The sequence below is a fragment of the Thalassophryne amazonica genome, chromosome 7, assembly GCF_902500255.1.
Source record: "Thalassophryne amazonica chromosome 7, fThaAma1.1, whole genome shotgun sequence".
Taxonomy (NCBI): domain Eukaryota; kingdom Metazoa; phylum Chordata; class Actinopteri; order Batrachoidiformes; family Batrachoididae; genus Thalassophryne; species Thalassophryne amazonica.
The window spans coordinates 21,030,260-21,053,472 of NC_047109.1; the positions used below are offsets into that span (position 1 = coordinate 21,030,260).

The 23,213-nt window shown below is 36.8% G+C and overlaps 1 protein-coding gene across 2 annotated transcripts in view; it reads left to right on the plus strand.

Moving 5' to 3' along the window:
• Nucleotides 1–224: 224 nt before the first annotated feature.
• The window catches only part of LOC117513709 (blood vessel epicardial substance-like), a 121,328-nt gene continuing 98,339 nt past the window's right edge, over nt 225–23,213 (plus strand). Inside the window, exons 1-2 of one of the 2 annotated variants that reach the window (XM_034173952.1) lie at nt 225–350; nt 9,789–10,015. In XM_034173952.1, coding sequence (XP_034029843.1) covers nt 9,811–10,015 — 205 coding nt within the window. In that variant the 5' untranslated portion in view covers nt 225–350; nt 9,789–9,810. Of the gene's footprint in view, nt 351–9,767; nt 10,016–23,213 lie in introns of those variants that run through there. The other variant, XM_034173950.1, reaches the window with a different exon arrangement.

A 23,213-nucleotide genomic window follows, 5' to 3' on the forward strand; every position in this document is an offset into this window, starting at 1 on the left:
AAAAGATTGGCTCATGAAAAGCACCTTTAGCTCGTAACATGACCAGTGTCAGTCTGAGCACTTGCTTAAAAAAGGTGCAGAATGTTCATTTGTCTTTATTTTAAATTTTAATTCTGAGATCCTGGCCGTGTGGGGAACATTGCCATCTGTCGGCGCTCCCTGTCTCTGCACGTGTGCTGCTCTTGACCATTTTAGTCACTGTCTCTCAGCTCAGTGGCACGCGCACAGTGGAATGTGACACGCACGCTGCACATGTGCTGCCTGAACACACCAGTTTGTGTCTTTGTTGAAATCCTTCAAACGGTTTCTCCGTCTGTTCAGAGCCTCAGAAACCAGCACGGATTCAGAAGGTTTGTGTTTTTGTACTGTGACATCAGTAGAATGTTTGTGTTTTTTGGTACTGTGACATCAGTAGAATGTTTGTGTTTTTGTACTATGACATCTGTAGAATGTTTGTGGTTTTTGTACTGTGACATCAGTAGAATGTTTGTGTTTTTTGTACTGTGACATCAGTAGAATGTTTGTGTTTTTGTACTATGACATCTGTAGAATGTTTGTGGTTTTTGTACTGTGACATCAGTAGAATGTTTGTGTTTTTGTACTATGACATCTGTAGAATGTTTGTGTTTTTTGTACTGTGACATCAGTAGAATGTTTGTGTTTTTTGTACTGTGACATCAGTAGAATGTTTGTGTTTTTGTACTATGACATCTGTAGAATGTTTGTGTTTTTTGGTACTGTGACATCAGTAGAATGTTTGTGTTTTTGTACTATGACATCTGTAGAATGTTTGTGGTTTTTGTACTGTGACATCAGTAGAATGTTTGTGTTTTTGTACTGTGACATCAGTAGAATGTTTGTGTTTTTGTACTGTGACATCAGTAGAATGTTTGTGGTTTTTGTACTGTGACATCAGTAGAATGTTTGTGGTTTTTGTACTGTGACATCAGTAGAATGTTTGTGTTTTGGTACTGTGACATCAGTAGAATGTTTGTGTTTTGGTACTGTGACATCAGTAGAATGTTTGTGGTTTTTGTACTGTGACATCAGTAGAATGTTTGTGTTTTTGTACTGTGACATCAGTAGAATGTTTGTGGTTTTGGTACTGTGACATCAGTAGAATGTTTGTGTTTTGGTACTGTGACATCAGTAGAATGTTTGTGTTTTGGTACTGTGACATCAGTAGAATGTTTGTGTTTTGGTACTGTGACATCAGTAGAATGTTTGTGTTTTTGTACTGTGACATCAGTAGAATGTTTGTGTTTTTGTACTGTGACATCAGTAGAATGTTTGTGGTTTTGGTACTGTGACATCAGTAGAATGTTTGTGTTTTTGTACTGTGACATCAGTAGAATGTTTGTGTTTTGGTACTGTGACATCAGTAGAATGTTTGTGTTTTTGTACTGTGACATCAGTAGAATGTTTGTGTTTTTGTACTGTGACATCAGTAGAATGTTTGTGTTTTTGGTACTGTGACATCAGTAGAATGTTTGTGTTTTTGTACTGTGACATCAGTAGAATGTTTGTGGTTTTGGTACTGTGACATCAGCAGAATGTTTGTGGTTTTGGTACTGTGACATCAGTAGAATGTTTGTGTTTTGGTACTGTGACATCAGTAGAATGTTTGTGGTTTTTTGTACTGTGACATCAGTAGAATGTTTGTGGTTTTTGTACTGTGACATCAGTAGAATGTTTGTGGTTTTTGTACTGTGACATCAGTAGAATGTTTGTGGTTTTTTGTACTGTGACATCAGTAGAATGTTTGTGGTTTTTTGTACTGTGACATCAGTAGAATGTTTGTGTTTTGGTACTGTGACATCAGTAGAATGTGTTTTTTGTACTGTGACATCAGTAGAATGTTTGTGTTTTTGTACTGTGACATCAGTAGAATGTGTTTTTGGTACTGTGACATCAGTAGAATGTTTGTGTTTTTTGGTACTGTGACATCAGTAGAATGTTTGTGTTTTTGTACTGTGACATCAGTAGAATGTTTGTGGTTTTTGTACTGTGACATCAGCAGACTGTTTTGTGTTTTTGGTACTGTGACATCAGCAGAATGTTTGTGTTTTTTGTACTGTGACATCAGTAGAATGTTTGTGTTTTTGTACTGTGACATCAGTAGAATGTTTGTGTTTTTGTACTGTGACATCAGTAGAATGTTTGTGTTTTTGTACTGTGACATCAGCAGAATGTTTGTGTTTTTGGTACTGTGACATCAGCAGAATGTTTGTGTTTTTGGTACTGTGACATCAGTAGAATGTTTGTGTTTTTGGTACTGTGACATCAGTAGAATGTTTGTGTTTTTGTACTGTGACATCAGCAGAATGTTTGTGTTTTTGGTACTGTGACATCAGTAGAATGTTTGTGTTTTTGGTACTGTGACATCAGCAGAATGTTTGTGTTTTTGGTACTGTGACATCAGTAGAATGTTTGTGTTTTTTGTACTGTGACATCAGCAGACTGTTTTGTGTTTTTGGTACTGTGACATCAGTAGAATGTTTGTGTTTTTTGTACTGTGACATCAGTAGAATGTTTGTGTTTTTTGTACTGTGACATCAGCAGACTGTTTTGTGTTTTTGGTACTGTGACATCAGTAGAATGTTTGTGTTTTTTGTACTGTGACATCAGCAGAATGTTTGTGTTTTTTGTACTGTGACATCAGTAGAATGTTTGTGTTTTTTGTACTGTGACATCAGTAGAATGTTTGTGTTTTTTGTACTGTGACATCAGTAGAATGTTTGTGTTTTTGTACTGTGACATCAGCAGACTGTTTTGTGTTTTTGGTACTGTGACATCAGTAGAATGTTTGTGTTTTTTGTACTGTGACATCAGTAGAATGTTTGTGGTTTTGTACTGTGACATCAGTAGAATGTTTGTGTTTTTGTACTGTGACATCAGCAGACTGTTTTGTGTTTTTGGTACTGTGACATCAGTAGAATGTTTGTGGTTTTGTACTGTGACATCAGTAGAATGTTTGTGGTTTTGTACTGTGACATCAGTAGAATGTTTGTGTTTTTGGTACTGTGACATCAGCAGAATGTTTGTGTTTTTGGTACTGTGACATCAGTAGAATGTTTGTGTTTTTTGTACTGTGACATCAGTAGAATGTTTGTGTTTTTGGTACTGTGACATCAGCAGAATGTTTGTGTTTTTGGTACTGTGACATCAGTAGAATGTTTGTGTTTTTGTACTGTGACATCAGCAGACTGTTTTGTGTTTTTGGTACTGTGACATCAGTAGAATGTTTGTGTTTTTGGTACTGTGACATCAGTAGAATGTTTGTGTTTTTGTACTGTGACATCAGCAGACTGTTTTGTGTTTTTGGTACTGTGACATCAGTAGAATGTTTGTGGTTTTGTACTGTGACATCAGTAGAATGTTTGTGGTTTTGTACTGTGACATCAGTAGAATGTTTGTGTTTTTGGTACTGTGACATCAGTAGAATGTTTGTGTTTTTGTACTGTGACATCAGTAGAATGTTTGTGTTTTTGGTACTGTGACATCAGTAGAATGTTTGTGTTTTTGGTACTGTGACATCAGCAGAATGTTTGTGTTTTTGGTACTGTGACATCAGTAGAATGTTTGTGTTTTGGTACTGTGACATCAGTAGAATGTTTGTGTTTTTGGTACTGTGACATCAGCAGAATGTTTGTGTTTTTGTACTGTGACATCAGCAGACTGTTTTGTTTTTTGTACTGTGACATCAGTAGAATGTTTGTGTTTTTGGTACTGTGACATCAGTAGAATGTTTGTGTGTTTTTGTACTGTGACATCAGCAGAATGTTTGTGTTTTTGGTACTGTGACATCAGCAGAATGTTTGTGTGTTTTTGTACTGTGACATCAGCAGACTGTTTTGTTTTTTGTACTGTGACATCAGCAGAATGTTTGTGTTTTTGGTACTGTGACATCAGTAGAATGTTTGTGTTTTTGGTACTGTGACATCAGTAGAATGTTTGTGTGTTTTTGTACTGTGACATCAGCAGACTGTTTTGTTTTTTGTACTGTGACATCAGCAGAATGTTTGTGTTTTTGGTACTGTGACATCAGTAGAATGTTTGTGTTTTTGGTACTGTGACATCAGTAGAATGTTTGTGTTTTTGGTACTGTGACATCAGTAGAATGTTTGTGTTTTTGTACTGTGACATCAGTAGAATGTTTGTGTTTTTGGTACTGTGACATCAGTAGAATGTTTGTGTTTTTGGTACTGTGACATCAGTAGAATGTTTGTGTTTTTGGTACTGTGACATCAGTAGAATGTTTGTGTTTTTGTACTGTGACATCAGTAGAATGTTTGTGTTTTTGTACTGTGACATCAGTAGAATGTTTGTGTTTTTGTACTGTGACATCAGTAGAATGTTTGTGTTTTTGGTACTGTGACATCAGTAGAATGTTTGTGTTTTGGTACTGTGACATCAGTAGAATGTTTGTGTTTTTGGTACTGTGACATCAGTAGAATGTTTGTGTTTTTGGTACTGTGACATCAGTAGAATGTTTGTGTTTTTGGTACTGTGACATCAGCAGACTGTTTTGTTTTTTGTACTGTGACATCAGCAGACTGTTTTGTTTTTTGTACTGTGACATCAGCAGACTGTTTTGTTTTTGGTACTGTGACATCAGCAGAATGTTTGTGTTTTTGGTACTGTGACATCAGTAGAATGTTTGTGTTTTTGGTACTGTGACATCAGCAGACTGGTTTGTGTTTTTGGTACGTGACATCTGTAGAATGTTTGTGTTTTTGGTACTGTGACATCAGCAGACTGGTTTGTGTTTTTGGTACGTGACATCAGTAGAATGTTTGTGTTTTTGGTACTGTGACATCAGCAGACTGTTTTGTTTTTGGTACTGTGACATCAGCAGACTGGTTTGTGTTTTTTGTACGTGACATCTGTAGAATGTTTGTGTTTTTGGTACTGTGACATCAGTAGAATGTTTGTGTTTTTGTACTGTGACATCAGCAGACTGTTTTGTTTTTTGTACTGTGACATCAGTAGAATGTTTGTGTTTTTGGTACTGTGACATCAGCAGAATGTTTGTGTTTTTGGTACTGTGACATCAGTAGAATGTTTGTGTTTTTGGTACTGTGACATCAGTAGAATGTTTGTGTTTTTGGTACTGTGACATCAGTAGAATGTTTGTGTTTTTGTACTGTGACATCAGTAGAATGTTTGTGTTTTTGGTACTGTGACATCAGTAGAATGTTTGTGTTTTTGGTACTGTGACATCAGTAGAATGTTTGTGTTTTTGGTACTGTGACATCAGTAGAATGTTTGTGTTTTTGGTACTGTGACATCAGTAGAATGTTTGTGTTTTTGGTACTGTGACATCAGTAGAATGTTTGTGTTTTTGGTACTGTGACATCAGTAGAATGTTTGTGTTTTTGTACTGTGACATCAGTAGAATGTTTGTGTTTTTGGTACTGTGACATCAGTAGAATGTTTGTGTTTTTGGTACTGTGACATCAGTAGAATGTTTGTGTTTTTGGTACTGTGACATCAGTAGAATGTTTGTGTTTTTGGTACTGTGACATCAGTAGAATGTTTGTGTTTTTGTACTGTGACATCAGTAGAATGTTTGTGTTTTTGTACTGTGACATCAGTAGAATGTTTGTGTTTTTGGTACTGTGACATCAGTAGAATGTTTGTGTTTTTGGTACTGTGACATCAGTAGAATGTTTGTGTTTTTGGTACTGTGACATCAGTAGAATGTTTGTGTTTTGTACTGTGACATCAGTAGAATGTTTGTGTTTTTGGTACTGTGACATCAGTAGAATGTTTGTGTTTTTGGTACTGTGACATCAGTAGAATGTTTGTGTTTTTGGTACTGTGACATCAGTAGAATGTTTGTGTTTTTGGTACTGTGACATCAGTAGAATGTTTGTGTTTTTGGTACTGTGACATCAGTAGAATGTTTGTGTTTTTGGTACTGTGACATCAGTAGAATGTTTGTGTTTTTGTACTGTGACATCAGTAGAATGTTTGTGTTTTTGTACTGTGACATCAGTAGAATGTTTGTGTTTTTGGTACTGTGACATCAGTAGAATGTTTGTGTTTTTGGTACTGTGACATCAGTAGAATGTTTGTGTTTTTGTACTGTGACATCAGTAGAATGTTTGTGTTTTTGGTACTGTGACATCAGTAGAATGTTTGTGTTTTTGGTACTGTGACATCAGCAGACTGTTTTGTTTTTGGTACTGTGACATCAGCAGACTGTTTTGTTTTTGGTACTGTGACATCAGCAGACTGTTTTGTTTTTGGTACTGTGACATCAGCAGAATGTTTGTGTTTTTGGTACTGTGACATCAGTAGAATGTTTGTGTTTTTGGTACTGTGACATCAGTAGAATGTTTGTGTTTTTGGTACTGTGACATCAGCAGACTGTTTTGTTTTTTGTACTGTGACATCAGCAGACTGTTTTGTTTTTGGTACTGTGACATCAGCAGACTGTTTTGTTTTTGGTACTGTGACATCAGCAGAATGTTTGTGTTTTTGGTACTGTGACATCAGCAGAATGTTTGTGTTTTTGGTACTGTGACATCAGTAGAATGTTTGTGTTTTTGGTACTGTGACATCAGTAGAATGTTTGTGTTTTTGGTACTGTGACATCAGTAGAATGTTTGTGTTTTTGGTACTGTGACATCAGTAGAATGTTTGTGTTTTTGGTACTGTGACATCAGTAGAATGTTTGTGTTTTGGTACTGTGACATCAGTAGAATGTTTGTGTTTTTGGTACTGTGACATCAGTAGAATGTTTGTGTTTTTGGTACTGTGACATCAGCAGACTGTTTTGTTTTTTGTACTGTGACATCAGCAGACTGTTTTGTTTTTGGTACTGTGACATCAGCAGACTGTTTTGTTTTTGGTACTGTGACATCAGCAGAATGTTTGTGTTTTTGGTACTGTGACATCAGTAGAATGTTTGTGTTTTTGGTACTGTGACATCAGCAGACTGGTTTGTGTTTTTTGTACGTGACATCTGTAGAATGTTTGTGTTTTTGGTACTGTGACATCAGTAGAATGTTTGTGTTTTTGGTACTGTGACATCAGTAGAATGTTTGTGTTTTTGGTACTGTGACATCAGTAGAATGTTTGTGTTTTTGTACTGTGACATCAGTAGAATGTTTGTGTTTTTGGTACTGTGACATCAGTAGAATGTTTGTGTTTTTGGTACTGTGACATCAGTAGAATGTTTGTGTTTTTGGTACTGTGACATCAGTAGAATGTTTGTGTTTTTGTACTGTGACATCAGTAGAATGTTTGTGTTTTTGTACTGTGACATCAGTAGAATGTTTGTGTTTTTGTACTGTGACATCAGTAGAATGTTTGTGTTTTTGGTACTGTGACATCAGTAGAATGTTTGTGTTTTTGGTACTGTGACATCAGTAGAATGTTTGTGTTTTTGGTACTGTGACATCAGTAGAATGTTTGTGTTTTTGGTACTGTGACATCTGTAGAATGTTTGTGTTTTTGGTACTGTGACATCAGTAGAATGTTTGTGTTTTTGGTACTGTGACATCTGTAGAATGTTTGTGTTTTTGGTACTGTGACATCAGTAGAATGTTTGTGTTTTTGGTACTGTGACATCAGCAGACTGTTTTGTTTTTGGTACTGTGACATCAGCAGACTGGTTTGTGTTTTTGGTACTGTGACATCAGCAGACTGTTTTGTTTTTGGTACTGTGACATCAGCAGACTGGTTTGTGTTTTTGGTACTGTGACATCAGCAGACTGTTTTGTTTTTGGTACTGTGACATCAGCAGAATGTTTGTGTTTTTGGTACTGTGACATCAGCAGACTGGTTTGTGTTTTTTGTACGTGACATCTGTAGAATGTTTGTGTTTTTTGTACTGTGACATCAGCAGACGTTTTGTGGTATTTGTACTGTGGCATCAGCAGAATATTTGTGTTCAAAATTTTCTTTGTGCACTTGCATGCAGCTGTGCACAGTTCACACAAGTGTCAAGGTACCTATTGAACTTGCTTATTCTATTTGTTAGTACTTTGTATTTCTGCAGTGCTGAACACAATTTGAAGCAGTGACACATCATTTCTTCATTTTACTCTGATTTTACATTAATTACATCTGGGCTCATGTCTTCCATAATTTAAGCTTCATGGTTTTGAACGCTGGACTACACTGGTACGTTCAACACATGCATTTTCCTGCCTGTAAATCTGTACTTCTTACTAGACCTCTTACAGGCAAAACACCTCTGAACATTTCACTGCATCATTCAAAAGTGCAGCAACTAAACTGAAGTAAAACAAAACAAACAACAAAAAAATACTTTTAAAACTTGAAATGTGAATTTCACGACAGCTGGATTCGTAAAATCATAGGTAACAAGGATCACAGGGCTGCATATAAGTTATTTTCGTACTCAGTTAATTTGTCCATTAAAATCTTAATTAACTGAGTAGTTCTTCAGTCCATTAAATGTCTAAAGATAGTGAAAAAATTGATCGTTATTTCCCAAAAGCCACAATGACATCCTCAAATGTCTTTTTATTATTGTTACTTTTACTTGAAACTAAAAAATATTCACACTTAAATAGCTGAAATCAAAGTGTTTGGACATTTAAAAAAATCCCCAAAATGATTGAAAATGATTGATTGATCGTTGATTAATTGATTTATTATTGCAGCTCTAAATGGTCATGCGTTCAAACAGCAGCTCTGTTTTCCAGATAAATTCCATGTTGTGCTTCTTAATATGTAGTTGAGTTTTTCAGTGTTCCTCAGTTATGTTTAACTTATTCCTGAGTCCATTTGTGCTTTCATCCTCACAGGAACAATTGGGTGATTCTTAGACTACGGGCACTTTTATGTCCCTTGATCATATTTTATGAAAAAAAGAAAAAAGGGGAAATTTCACACTTTTATAGTTATCTTTACAATGAAAGTGTTTGAAGAAATTTGTCCTAGTAGTCTATGATGACTTTTTCACCTTTTTTCAGCATCATTATATGCAAATATTGCCGTTTTGTGATTGTCCCACACCCAGACTTATGATCTTCAATGATAAAAATGAATAGTAAACGTTTTTTCTAATGTTTTAAAATATCTCTGAATAAAATATCAGTAAAATAATCAAAACATAATTGGGGTATTCAATGTCATACAACTGTTGTGATTTTTTTAAACAAAATGTAGTTGTCCCATACTATTGCCGTAATTTCCACCACAACAATAATGTCCCTTTAAAAAGTTTGTATGAAAGATTGTGTGGATAGTTTCTATGGAGATAAACAGTAAAATCAGAGCACATGTATATAGCGCCAAATCACAACACACAGTTGCCCCAAGGCACTTTATATTGTAAGGCAATGGTGTGGTGGAAATTACATTTACAAGGCCAATAGTGCCCGTAGTTAAAGAATCACCCAATTATGCAAATGTTATGCTAGCATAAACAAACACGTCCTGACCGTACGATTACAGTCACTTCATGTGATTAGACCCAATGCAGCTAAATCCACGGGATGTGTATTAAGGCACCCAGCTTTTGAGAGCAATGTCATTTTTAATGTGTTTGTTCTGAACCAGAGGATCAACAGTAAATAAAACTTAAAGTGACCAGATGTGCTTGTATCAACAAAACTTAAATAATATGTCCCCTTCATTAAATGAACTTATGATCAAGTTATAGACCAAATATCGAACTCAAAGTTGTTCATGTTTTTACTTTCCGTGCCTTAAAGCCTTTGTATTAAAATCAGTCTGTCTGACTGAAATGTTACATTTTTAACCCTGAATGCTTCATGACAGTTCAAACAACTTTGTCCTACTAGGAGTTAAGTGTGCTGCCCGGAGATGTCCGCCCTCTTCTTCACCACAGCAGTCCCCTTCCCCTCAGCTTCTCCAGGAGCTGAAGCCACCAATGGCACCTCCTGCCAGGACTGGGAGCAGGCCCACCACCTCCTCTTCCACATGGGGAACCTGTCCCTTCTCCTGGGACTGGTCATACCTACCACCCTGGCCCTGCACATGATACTGCTGCGCTTACTGCTGCTGACAGGTCAGTGCACAGCGCCCCCCGCTGACGGCATTCCTGTGTCGAGATAACAGCTGAGAACATTTGCCAGTGCTAAATATAGCTTGCCTCTGAAACTTAAGAGAGGTTCAGTATCATCATTCGGAGAGTTTATGGATCATCATCCTGTTTCTAATTAAACTCATGCAGGAAGTTTTTATTCCTATTGAAAATTGTGATCTTAAGTAGATTTTTCATGGATGGTCGTATGAGGCTGTGTTTGAAGGTGGGATGTACAAAGAGGTGAACTTACTCTTACAGAGTTTTAACAAGGTGTATGTTTGAGAAACACAAATACAGTTATTTTAAGAAACAGACTGACATTCATCCAACATGGTCAAACATATATACACACATAGAGATACAGGAAGGAATAAACACAGTTAGTGTACATGAAGCACAAACATATGGATGTGAATACAGTAGTTATTGATAATGTGAGTCAGGGACATTTAAGTTTGTTGTGAAATGTGTGGATTGATTGATAACTATTGTGTTTTCATATATTTTGGCTTTTAGCAAAGACACTGTACACTGTAAAAAAAAATACTGTTGTTTTTACAGGAAAACGCTGGCAGCTGTGGTTACCAGGGAATTCCTGTAAAAAATACAGCAGCACAATAGATAACATAGAACAGACATATGTAAATGGATTTACAGTGAATGAACCACGGCTGACTCGCATTAAAAAACTTAAATCTACAAAATTTTTTGTTGTTTTGTTGATTTTTTTGTTAAATCTACAAAAAAATAAAAAAATCTACAAAAATCTACTGTTAAATCTACAACAAAAAATCTACTGTTAAATATAGAAAAAAAGAGAGCCTATGCTCGCTCTCTCTCTTTTTTTTTTTAAACAGTCTTTTTTTTACAGTGTAGGGACTTGAATTCCATTCCACGAATGTGAAAGTACCGCTACAGGTGCCTTTTGCTTTTTTGGCCATTGGGGAAAAGGAAAAACAGTAATGCAACAGTATATTTAAGTCTTTTGAAGGCTCAATCTGGTTAGATTTTTTTTTTTTTTTGAGGTGAAGTAAAGGGTATGTATGGTGGACTACTGTATAAGTATGAATTTGTTTAGGTGATCTGCAGACAGTTTTAGCCAAAGCTCGAATTGTTCACAGGGGTACGTTGGAGCCGATTTCAGCATAATTTCAGAATAATTAAAATTAAATGAAAGGACTTAATTTACTCATATTTGCACAGCTGATCTGCTCTGTGTCAGCCTGATCCCGTCAGATCTCAGAAGCTGAGCAGTGCAGACCTGGTTAGTACTTGGAGGATGGGAGACCTCTTTGGATCACCAGCAGCTGTGTGTGTTTCTCCAGGTAAAACTGGAGTTGCGTCAAGAAGGGCATCCAGCGTAAAACTGCCAATTACCAATGCGCATCTGGCTGTATCCACTGTGGTGACCTTGACCACAAAACGGGAGCAGCCGAATGAACAACAACAACTTAATTTACTCATATTTGCAGTCAGTCTGGGTCATTCTGGGCAAATCATGGGGCCCATTGATTGTTCAGCTGAGGCTAAGCAAACATTAGCCGATTAAACTGAACACCATAGAAGAAGAGAGGATGCGCTTGATTTTATGCACAGGTATGTTTGGAGAAGCAGTGTGAGTAAACATCTGGAAAAAGATCAGATGGTTTCATCAATTAGACATTTGTAAAAAGATCAAATAGTTTTGCCAAATACAAGGACATTTTTTTGCGTCAGCCATTTTGAAAAGCAGTAAGGTTAAGATCAGATAGTTACAAGGACATTTTGGATGTGCGTCAGGCATTTTGTGTTGTTCATCACGGAACACTCTTACAACTCCCCCCTGTTTACGTGACCTTAGTCACATCACTAAAGAAGAAGAAAAGAAAAAATAAGTGAGGTGCAAAAAAAACCCAACAAAAAACAACACAAATAAAAAGAGAAAAGAAGAAAAAGAGAGAAAAAAAAATTACAATTAAAATACAAAAATAACAAAACACCCAAAGGTACATGTGCCCCTAGCTAGTTCAATTTTAATTAGTTCGCTTTCAATTTATTTTCTATTTATATAGCACCAAATCACAACTAAAAAAGGTAAGGTCTGACCCTCTGCTTGGGCCATGCTACAGACAGAGTGTGAAAATTCGAACAGGTTGTGGCTGTATGGTGGAAATAAACATTAAATAGTGTCAAAAAGATAAAATATAATTAAACATTTCTAAGGAGTCCATGAGTGAGCACAGTGTAACCATGTGATATCTTTAGCAACAAAGTGAGATCAATTAATGTAGACCCTAATTGTAGACCCTACTCTGTCTATGTCAGGTGGAAGGGAGGTGATGTCTCCCCAGCGCCAAAGGCACCAGGGTCCAATTCTTCGGGCGAATCCATTTCAGCCATTTCAGCATCACCTAGAGACTCAAAACATAGATTTAACTTTGCACATTTGATAGGCGGTTTAAGGGAATTTTGTAAGGAATAGCAATATCAATCTGAGACACAGGGCATTATGTCAGTATTTGCATAAAAATAAGATGAACATTCTTTAAGGTTAGAAAAATTAAAGGCAGAAATAATGCATCATCTAGCAATATTGACAGGGACACTGATAACACTGAAATTGCTGGAATTTTTAGTAATAAATATAAAAATTTGTATAACATTGTCCCATATGAGCATTTTGAAATGAATGATTGATTATATATATATATATATATATATATATATATATATATATATATATATATATATATATATATAGGAAAATTTCAGAATCAATAAGGGTATTGGAATATATAATCTCCGTACATGAAGTTTCCAAAATAGTTCATCAACTGAAACGTGGTAAATCTGATGGAGAGGAAGGTATACAGTCTGATCATATAATATATGCTCCACCCAGATTTATTATTAAGTCCAATTTCGAGAAATTAAGAACAAGATTTCCAATTCAAATGATTATCGTGCCATTACCTTGAGTAGCATTATTGCAAAAATTGTTTATCATTATTCGAGTCAAAGAAAAACAAGCGTTAATGAGCTGTGACCTGTAGTTTGGTCTTAAGCCAGGTGTCTCCACTATTCAGTGTACCTTTGTCATGAATGAGGTCATAAGTTATTAATATGCATATGTTGCAGACATGAATGAGGGAAGCTCGTCAGCATCTCACCATGTCCTTTAGGTCCTTCAGACTTTTTTCAGTATAGTGGTTCTTGGGAGCATGAGCAGGACTAAAACCTTTCAGCTTCATGGGGGAGCTCTCCCCCCAGACCCCCACCTTTAAGCATTTTCCTTATTTTGCCTTTCAGCTTCTGGAGGAGCTCTGCCCCCCATACTCCCCACCTTTTTAAGCATTTTTCTTTTTCTTTTTGCTTTTCAGCTGACCCCCCTCATTACAGCCCTCTTAACCCCTTCCACTTTAAGAATTTTTTAAAATGTAGATGTAAATTAATATTCAAAGTTTTCAGCTAGTTGACAGTAGGGCTGCACAATATGGCCAAATTATTGTATCTCCATATTGTCATGTAAATGTCACTTATATACATGCTGTCCATATTCTTGAGCCGCTTAGGTGGGTAAGGAGAGTTCCCATGGGATAAAAAAGCTTTTCAACCTACCATCCCTGGTTCTCAAGACCAGGCACCTAAATGGCTCTACTGTGTGTTTTTTTTTTTTTTTTTTAAGATATTTCGGTGTACCTTAGTAAACACTAGTAGAGTTCCACTTTAGAGTTGGAATGTATAATAGAAGATATACCTTACTGATTTTTCATATCAATATGATATACGATAGGACTATGACTTGACATGAAGTGCAGCAACAGTGAAAATGAAACATTCTTAAAACAAAACAGTAATAATACCACACTCATTTTGCACCCATCATAAGGTTAGGATACTGTGCCCTCCAAAAGTATTGGAACACTTGGAATTGTACACATTTTAATTTGTTTATGCCATTTTAAATACAAGAAAAACAAAAAATAAAGAATAAAAATTTCTACAATTATCTTCCTCAAACTCAAACTGAAAGCAAATCTCTAAAACTTGATAAAACCTGTAAATAATAATCAGTTTTATTGCCAGTTTTCTTTAGACAAGTCAGGAGATGACACGTGATGAAACATGAAAAATGATAAGAATGGTGACAGAGGTCAGTTTCAGTTTGTACAGGGGTCAGAAGTTACAGTTGCTCCATTAATTTTGCTCCAGCTGTATTTGTGCTGAATTTGATGCTTGTATCACCATATGAAGGATTGTTTCAGTTATCTGCTGCACCAATAAGCCAACAGAGCATGAACCAGCTGTTGTCTGTTAGCTTAAACATGTGTATATAAGGCAACCCAAATTAAAGGTGAAATGCTGCTATTAACAACCTGAATGACATAAAATCCGGTCGTTTACTCACCAATATAAGTTTGGTGTGATTAGAGGTCCACAGATGTGTTCAGTTCAAATCTGGAGCAAACATTTTTCTTCTTCTACTAAGGTGGATTAGAACTTTTTCTGGTACACAGCACCAACTACTGGATGAGAGGAACCTAGCAGTCAATGTGACACTGATTTGAAAATGCAAGTCTTTCAACCAGACGTGTGGTGCCGTGACATGTCATTCAACATTTCCTGTTTCACTCACTGAACTATACGTGGAATGGGCCCGATCAATCAGTGCACCTTGATTGGCCACTGAGGTGTGAAGCCGGCTGAAGTACAGAAAACGCCATCTTGTGTCCCCCAGAACTTCGAACGCCAGTATAAAAAAGATGCTCGTCGCACACGCACAATTTAGATTAATAATCGCCGATTTAGCTTTATTTGATTTGATTTAGCTTTGTTTGCATGTCTTGCGCTGCAATTAATTGCACGAATCGTGATACTCGTGAAAATCGTGGGAGAGGACTTTCAGGATTTTCAGTTTTGCTTTATTATTATTATGAGTTTTCCATGAAGTTGACAGGCCAGATTCAGTAATATACATTATTCAGTAATATACATATAATACATATATTATACAGTAAAACATATAATATATAATATATGTAATATGATATAATAATACATATAAAATACATTTTGAAATTTTCAGCCTCTAACTTGGTCTGGCTTCTTTGAAAATGTCAACTTTTATAGAGCATTATCACTATACATTTTTATTTTGGATCCAAATAAGATGCTGCTCCATCTGATGATGAAAGTGCGTACACGCTCTGTACATACATAAAAAGGTATTTTTCTAAATGTGTTAATCAGATGCTGTAAAGTTTTGAAATGTAAACAACTCTATTTAAAATTGTCACATAGTTCATTTTCAATTTGATAGTGTACATTGACATGTGTGAATGGATTGACTGCTTTACATAAACTGTGATTGTGATTTGTTGCAATGTTCTGACTTCTGCAAAAATAAAATACATTCTAATATTCACTTTAACTGATTGACCAATTACTTGTGTGCCTTGCTGTGTGTGTGCATGACATTAAAAAGTGTTTGTACATTTGATTGTGGTTGATGTGCACTGTTTGGGGGGGGTGTTTTGAGTGAGTGTGTGACTGTATGTGTCAAATGAACATTATGTGTGTGTGGGGGGGGCTTTGTGCGTGTTCACAAGCATATAATATGATAGAAAGTATTCAAATAGTGTTGCACTGCAAGAGCTTATAATGTCCATAGATTTAACAGGTTTTTGTTTCTATTTACTTTAGTAATCTATCAAAAACTACACTGTGTACAAGTCATAAATGGCCTTAACACAGCTTAATAATATTACATAACTCGACGAAGGGCTTCATTCCGCAGAAATTGGTGAGTTTGACCCTATACTATCGACCTGATTCCACTTTGCGGCGTTTGCGCCTTTTGGGGGACGGAAGATGGCCGACAATGCAGCGGCTTGGCTTCACTCACTCAGCCGTGACGGCCATTCCACGTAGTGTATCGTTCAGTGATTTCACTGTGACTGAGAATCTGGCACTTCCTGTTTGAGTGTGAGCTTACCACTGAGTTCCCGCGAGATTCCATGAGATCTCGTCTGTCAATCCAGGAAGTGTTTGACATTTGAACATTTCCTGTTTTACTGTGGATTTGAATTTTGGCACTTCCTATTTAGGACGCCCTGTACCATGAGTGAACTTTTCACCGCTGCGTGACGCTTCGCTCATATAATTACAAGAAAAGTAATATTTTTGTGACCATGCGTGATGCAACTAAAACTTTTGATAAAGTGAACTACAGCAAACTATTTGAAAATTATTAGCCAGAAATATTTTGAGTCATTCCATGAGAATGGTTAGAATTGGACTTCATATTTTCACATTTGTTACAAAATTGTATCATTTGTATTTCTGTCCTGCAGCATTAAGGACATATTTGACTATCACATAAATATTTTCCCATCTCAGGCATTAGTTTTATTATTTTTGGTTATCATTTCACAGTGTGGTCTCAACCCCGTTATGTATCACTATGGAAGCTGTCTGAATATGGTCATAAAATGTATTTTTAAGAAATTAATATTTTTATATTGATTAGATGTCCCCCACACTGATTCAATAATTTTAAATACAAAAATACCATAAAATCTACATTTGTTATCCTAAAGCCTGAAATGTACTTATGTGTAGTGTAGTTGAAGTATTGTAATCAAAATCAATGATCTTATGAGAGCTCTCAACATTTTAGACAATATTCAAACAAACATTACTGTCAAATTCAGTGTATAGGATTTTCTATTAGCATTATATTTCATCATGCAGCCATAAGAAGGACAGAGAGAAATTGCAAATTGAACTGAGTTTTATCGGCCTAAAGTAAAAACAACTTCGACAGCATATTAACAACACTGTTACTACCCATTGCCCTAACCTCAAAGATCTCTGCTGCGGAGGCTGCTCTGGGTGATGCCACTGGTGTGCACAAATAGTTGTAGCAAAAGGTGTATTAGGCATTTCAAGCAGCTACGATTTTCCACGATTTGCATATGATTCCCACTTGCGCATGCATGCGCGCTTTATGCATAAATCGACCAAATTTGCACTATGTGTGAAGGGACCCTAAAGGAGGAACAAGTGGATGCTGTCCAGCTTGAGGGATATGACTTTTTTGCAACAAATAGAATGACTAAAAGGGGAGATGGTGTGGCACTTTCTGTCAGATCAAGTTACCAAAGTGAAATTATTCAAAAATGTTGTTTTCTTTGGTAAATGCTATGGAATGTATTACAATGGAAATTAAATGTGAAAAATCAAAAAAACATAATTATAAAAAAAGCAAGATTCACAAAACAGGCATATTATGAATTGGGCCCTAAATCCACTAAACTACTCGCCCGGAGATTACGAAAACAGCAAGCTGATAATACAATTCATAAAATAAAAGATCCTAATACAAACAAACTGATGACCGAGCCAAAAGAAATAGAACATATCTTCAGGGAGTATTATAAAAAACTATATACACAAACATCGACGGTAGATACTAAATTAATGAGAGATTTTTTAAATACACTTGATCTATCTAGTATTGGAGAGAAACAAAATAAGATAGTTACATCAGAAATATCACTGGAGGAGATACAGAAGGCAATAGGTAGGTTAAGAACAAATAAAGCCCCAGGTAGTGATGGCTTTTCCTGTAGAGTGGTATAAAGTGTTCCAAAATGAACTGAGTCCACTTCTACTTAGGACTTTTAACTGGATTATGAAAGAAGGTAAGATACCCCCATCATGGAAAGAGGCAATTATAACTTTAATTCTTAAAGAAAACAAATAAGGAAAATTGTAGTAATTATAGACCCATATCAATTCTAAATGTGGACTATAAATTATACACTTCAATTATCTGTAAACGATTTGAAAAGTTCATGCCAGACTTAATTGAGGAAGATCAAACAGGATTTATATCTGGCCGACAAACACAACATTAGAAGAACGCTACACGTCATAGATAAAATTCAAAAAGAAAGCTACAATGCAGCTATGATAAGCCTCTATGCAGAAAAGGCATTTGATAGAGTAAATTGGGATTTTTTTTATACCAAACACTAGGAAAATTTGGCTTCACTGAAGAATCACTTAATTGTATTAAGGCAATTTATCAACAACCTACTGCAAAGGTAAAGGTGAATGGATCATTAACAGAGATTCCTACTCTGTAGAGGAACGAGACAGGGATGTTGCCTTAGCCCCACATTGTTCGCCATTTATATAGAACCATTGGCACAAGCAATCCACCACGATACGGAATTGAAGGGTATAACTGTTGGAAATAGGGAACAAAAAATTGGCCTCTTTGCGGATGATATAGTGCTTTACTTATCAGATGTAGATACCTCCTTCCTGCGAATGATGGAAATGATAGAAAAATTCAGTTATTATGCAGGATACAAATTAAATCTTGCAAAAACCCATATTCTCTCATTTAATTACACCCCCTCAATACAAATCAAACAAATATGGAGTCAAATGGGACAGATTAAATACTTAGGGGTATATATAACCAAAAATATCTCAAATCTGTATGGGGCTAATTACAACTACATAAATCAAAATATAAAAAAAGGACATGGAACGATGGTCTACTTACCACTGGATTTTAGTAGTAAGATAAATATAGTGAAAATGAATATTTTACCAAGGTTACTGTATTTATTTCAATCCCTACCTATAGATATTCCACCAAAACAATTTATAGAATGGGATAAATTAGTATCTAGGTTTATTTGGGGAGGGAGGAAAGCCAGAGTTAAATACACTATGCTCCAATTGCCAAAGAATAAAGGTGGAATGGCACTCCCAAACTTTAAGATATATTTTTATGCAGTTCAGCTTTGACCACTAGTTAACTGGTGTGATGAAAATTATATAGCAAGATGGAAAGAGGTTGAGACATACATCCCTGACTATCACATCCAAACACTCTTGGGAGAAAAAAACAATCCCTGGCCATATTAGGAATTGATTGATCCAATAACAATATTTAAACTGGAAATGTGGTTTACTCTTACCAGACAACTTAAACTGAAAAAGGGGGCTAAAATTATTAAAATGGATAACATTGGATGGTGAATTTAGGCCTGGGCTGAATGACTCAACATTTAAAGAATGGAAGAAAAATGGAATGACTGCATTTTACACTGCCACAGAGAATGGAGAATTAAGGAGTTTTGAAGACTTAAAGAAAAGATGTGTACTTAAGAATCAAGACTTGTTTAGATATTTTCAATTGAGGGAATATTACAATAAAGAGGTGAAGAGGGCCACACCAGAAGAAATGAACCCAGTGATAGAAGTGATGGTTAATGCATATAATCAAAAAATATCTAGGGTTATATCAGTAATATACCACAGCATAATGGAATGTCAGAATAAAACAACATTATACATAAAGCACAAGTGGGAAAAAGAGCTGAATATCACAATCACTGAAGAGGAATGGTATCACGTGCGCAACTCAACAGACATCCACAAATTCACTTACATGGAGAGAATTTAATTGGAAAAATTTAACACGTTTTTTTATTACACTAAATTTAAAAATCAAACAATTGTTGAAACAGCAATCATGCTGGAGGCAATGTGGTCAAATAAATGCAAACCACACGTCTTCTGGTGTTGCCCTAAAATAGAACCCTTTTGGGATGACGTGAACACTGTGATAAATGATGTGCTTGGATATAAGGTTTCCAAGGACTGTTCCACCCTGTATTTGGGAAATATAGGTAAAGTAGTAGTGAAAGAGGATAATTATCTGGTAAAAATTCTTCTTACGGCTGCCAGGAAAGCCATAACAAGAAAGTGGCTTTCCTCAGACCCACCTAAACAAAAAGAATGGTTGGATATATACAACCCCTGGCAAAAATTATGGAATCACCGGCCTCAGAGGATGTTCATTCAGTTGTTTAATTTTGTAGAAAAAAAAGCAGATCACAGACATGACACAAAACTAAAGTCATTTCAAATGGCAACTTTCTGGCTTTAAGAAACACTATAAGAAATCAAGAAAAAAGATTGTGGCAGTCAGTAATGGTTACTTTTTTAGACCAAGCAGAGGAAAAAAATATGGAATCACTCAATTCTGAGGAAAAAATTATGGAATCACCCTGTAAATTTTCATCCCCCAAATTAACACCTGCATCAAATCAGATCTGCTCATTGACATTGACCCTATGCCATGACATTGACCCTATGTGTCTTTTTGCAAGGAATGTTTTTGCAGTTTTTGCTCTATGGCAAGATGCATTATCTTGAAAAATGATATCATCCCCAAACATCCTTTCAATTGTCCAAAAATATCAACATAAACTTGTGCATTTATTGATGATGTAATGACAGCCATCTCCCCAGTGCCTTTACCTGACATGCAGCCCCATATCATCAATGACTGTGGAAATTTACATGTTCTCTTCAGGCAGTCATCTTTATAAATCTCATTGGAAAGGCACCAAACAAAAGTTCCAGCATCATCACCTTGCCCAATGCAGATTCGAGATTCATCACTGAATATGACTTTCATCCAGTCATCCACAGTCCACAATTGCTTTTCCTTAGCCCATTGTAACCTTGTTTTTTTTTTTTGTTTAGGGGTTAATGATGCCTTTCGTTTAGCTTTTCTGTATGTAATTCCCATTTCCTTTAGGCGGTTTCTTACAGTTCGGTCACAGACGTTGACTCCAGTTTCCTCCCATTTGTTCATTTGTTTTGTTGTACATTTTTCGATTTTTGAGACATATTGCTTTAAGTTTTCGGTCTTGACGCTTTGATGTCTTCCGTGGTCTACCAGTATGTGTCGCGGCTCGTCTTTAGTCTTCTCAGGATGTCGTCTTTTAGATAACACAAACTAATTGCAAGTGATATGCTAGAAAATGACACAACACTTTAGAATAATTCAGCCTTAAGCAGATAAAATGCACAGAGTTTTAAGTTTATTTAAGCCTTCGACACAAAGCTTAGACAAACTGAGTCCTCTAGAGAGACTGAATATGACAAACCGCGCTCGTCTATTTATTGGAGACCCGCGGGCATCGCTCCTCCTTCGACTTTTTTATTTATTTCATTCCCAAGACATGGTTTTCTATTGGAGCGTCCTCTAGTGAACCCTAAGCAGGTGTTAGGGCCATTATTTCAATGTGACAAATGCTCCCATTAAAACATGAAGGATTTACAAACTGATTTTTTTAAAAGACCTTCAGCCACAGGTGTAGCTGGCCTGAGGCCCCCTCCGCACGTGGCCCTCAGCCACACGTGCAGCTGGCCTGAGGCCCCCGCACGTGGCCTCGGGGAAAGCACCTAAAAGGCCTTGGAAAGCCCCTGACAGACTAAATGACTAATAGAGGCCCTTTTTTTGGGTTGAACACCTGCTAGTTCAACCAGAGGACATACAGTTCGTATCAGGACACTTGATAGTTCACACGTTCAAATATGGACTAAAAATTCTTCTACATATGTTTGCCTTTACAACCCTCCCATGTTGTTTGATTTGGTCCAGAATTTAGACACAGCTGACTGTGAACAACCAACATCTTTTGCAACATTGCGTGATGATTTACTCTCTTTTAAGAGTTTGATAATCCTCTCCTTTGTTTCAATTGACATCTCTCGTGTTGGAGCCATGATTCATGTCAGTCCACTTGTGGCAACAGCTCTCCAAGGTGTGTTCACTCCTTTTAGATGCGACTAACGAGCAGATCTGATATGATGCAGGTGGTAGTTTTTGGGGATGAAAATTTACAGGGTGATTCCATAATTTTTTCCTCAGAATTGAGTGATTCCATATTTTTTTCCTCTGCTTGGTCTAAAAAGTAACCGTTACTGACTGCCACAATCTTTTTTTCTTGATTTCTTATAGTGTTTCTTAAAGCCAGAAAGTTGCCATTTGAAATGACTTTAGTTTTGTGTGAAAATTGTGTGAAAATTAAACAACTGAATGAACATCCTCCAAGGCCGGTGATTCCAGAATTTTTGCCAGGGGTTGTAGTATAGGAAATCTGTGTGATGGAAAAAATGACATTGTTTGAGACTAAAAAAAGAAGATTATAAAGGAAATGGTGCAAATGGATAAGTTATATAAACAAAGACATTAACATTTGAATGGATTTTATTTATTTTTTATTTCTCTTCACTTATATAAATGAAAATGTGATCTGAAACTGTAATTCCTCCTGTCCCTTGTGAGCTGATCCCATACTGTTTGACTACTGTTCTGTATACATACTTGTAAGAAATAAAATAAAAAGTAAAAAACAAAAAAATAAAAAACATAATTATAAGCTGTGTTTATAGAGCTCCTGGATCTAACAAGCATGTTTGAGGATAAGCTGACAGAAATGTATTGTTGGGGAAGTGTCGTGACACGGACCCACAACAGGAGGTGTTAATGAAGGGACAATGGAATAGCCAAAAAGTAACAATTTAATGTTGTGAGGTGCACAACGTAATACAGACAGATACAATATGCGTTATATCATCCACAAAAAGGTGACGTGTGGCAGGCTCGAAGATAGGAGACGTCCGGTGAGAGAAAAGCCGGAACCCACACAAGCCTCACCACCAACGGACCTGAAGAACACCGGAGCCGCCAAGCCCTGCGCCCCAGGTGGCCACTGTCTTCAGCAGTCAGACCCGGTACTGCTGGCAGAAAACAGAAACAGTTCTGGATGAGTGTGAGTTCGCACACTCAGTAATCCCACAGTCTATGTTCAGTAAGGAGGGAGAACCTCCACCGCCAATCACACACTCGTGCAGCTCTTGTCTAACCACTTATCTGGTTGGGGTGTGAAGTGAAGCCGTCGCTGATCACACCAAACGCCAATCCCACAGATAAGGCAATCACCACAGGAAAACGGCTGCAAAAGAAGTTCAGACTATTACACAATGTTTTAAGTCAGCAGAGAAAATTACCTGTATGGTAGAAGATTTCTCGGCGAGGAGGTGGAGTTGCAGTCCGGTCTTTATAGTGGTGGTGATGGGTGACAGCTGGTGTTGATAGATGACAGCTGTCACCTCCAGCGGCTCCGACGCCCTCTCGTGCTTGGAGCCCGCACTCCAAGCAGGGCGCCATCTGGTGGTGGTGGGCCAGCAGTACCTCCTCTTCAGTGGCCCACACAACAGCACCCCCCCCTCAATGGGCACCTCCTGGCGCCCGACCAGGTTTATCCGGGTGCAGAAGTCGGCCAGGAGGGCCGGGTCCAGGATGAAGCTCCTTTTC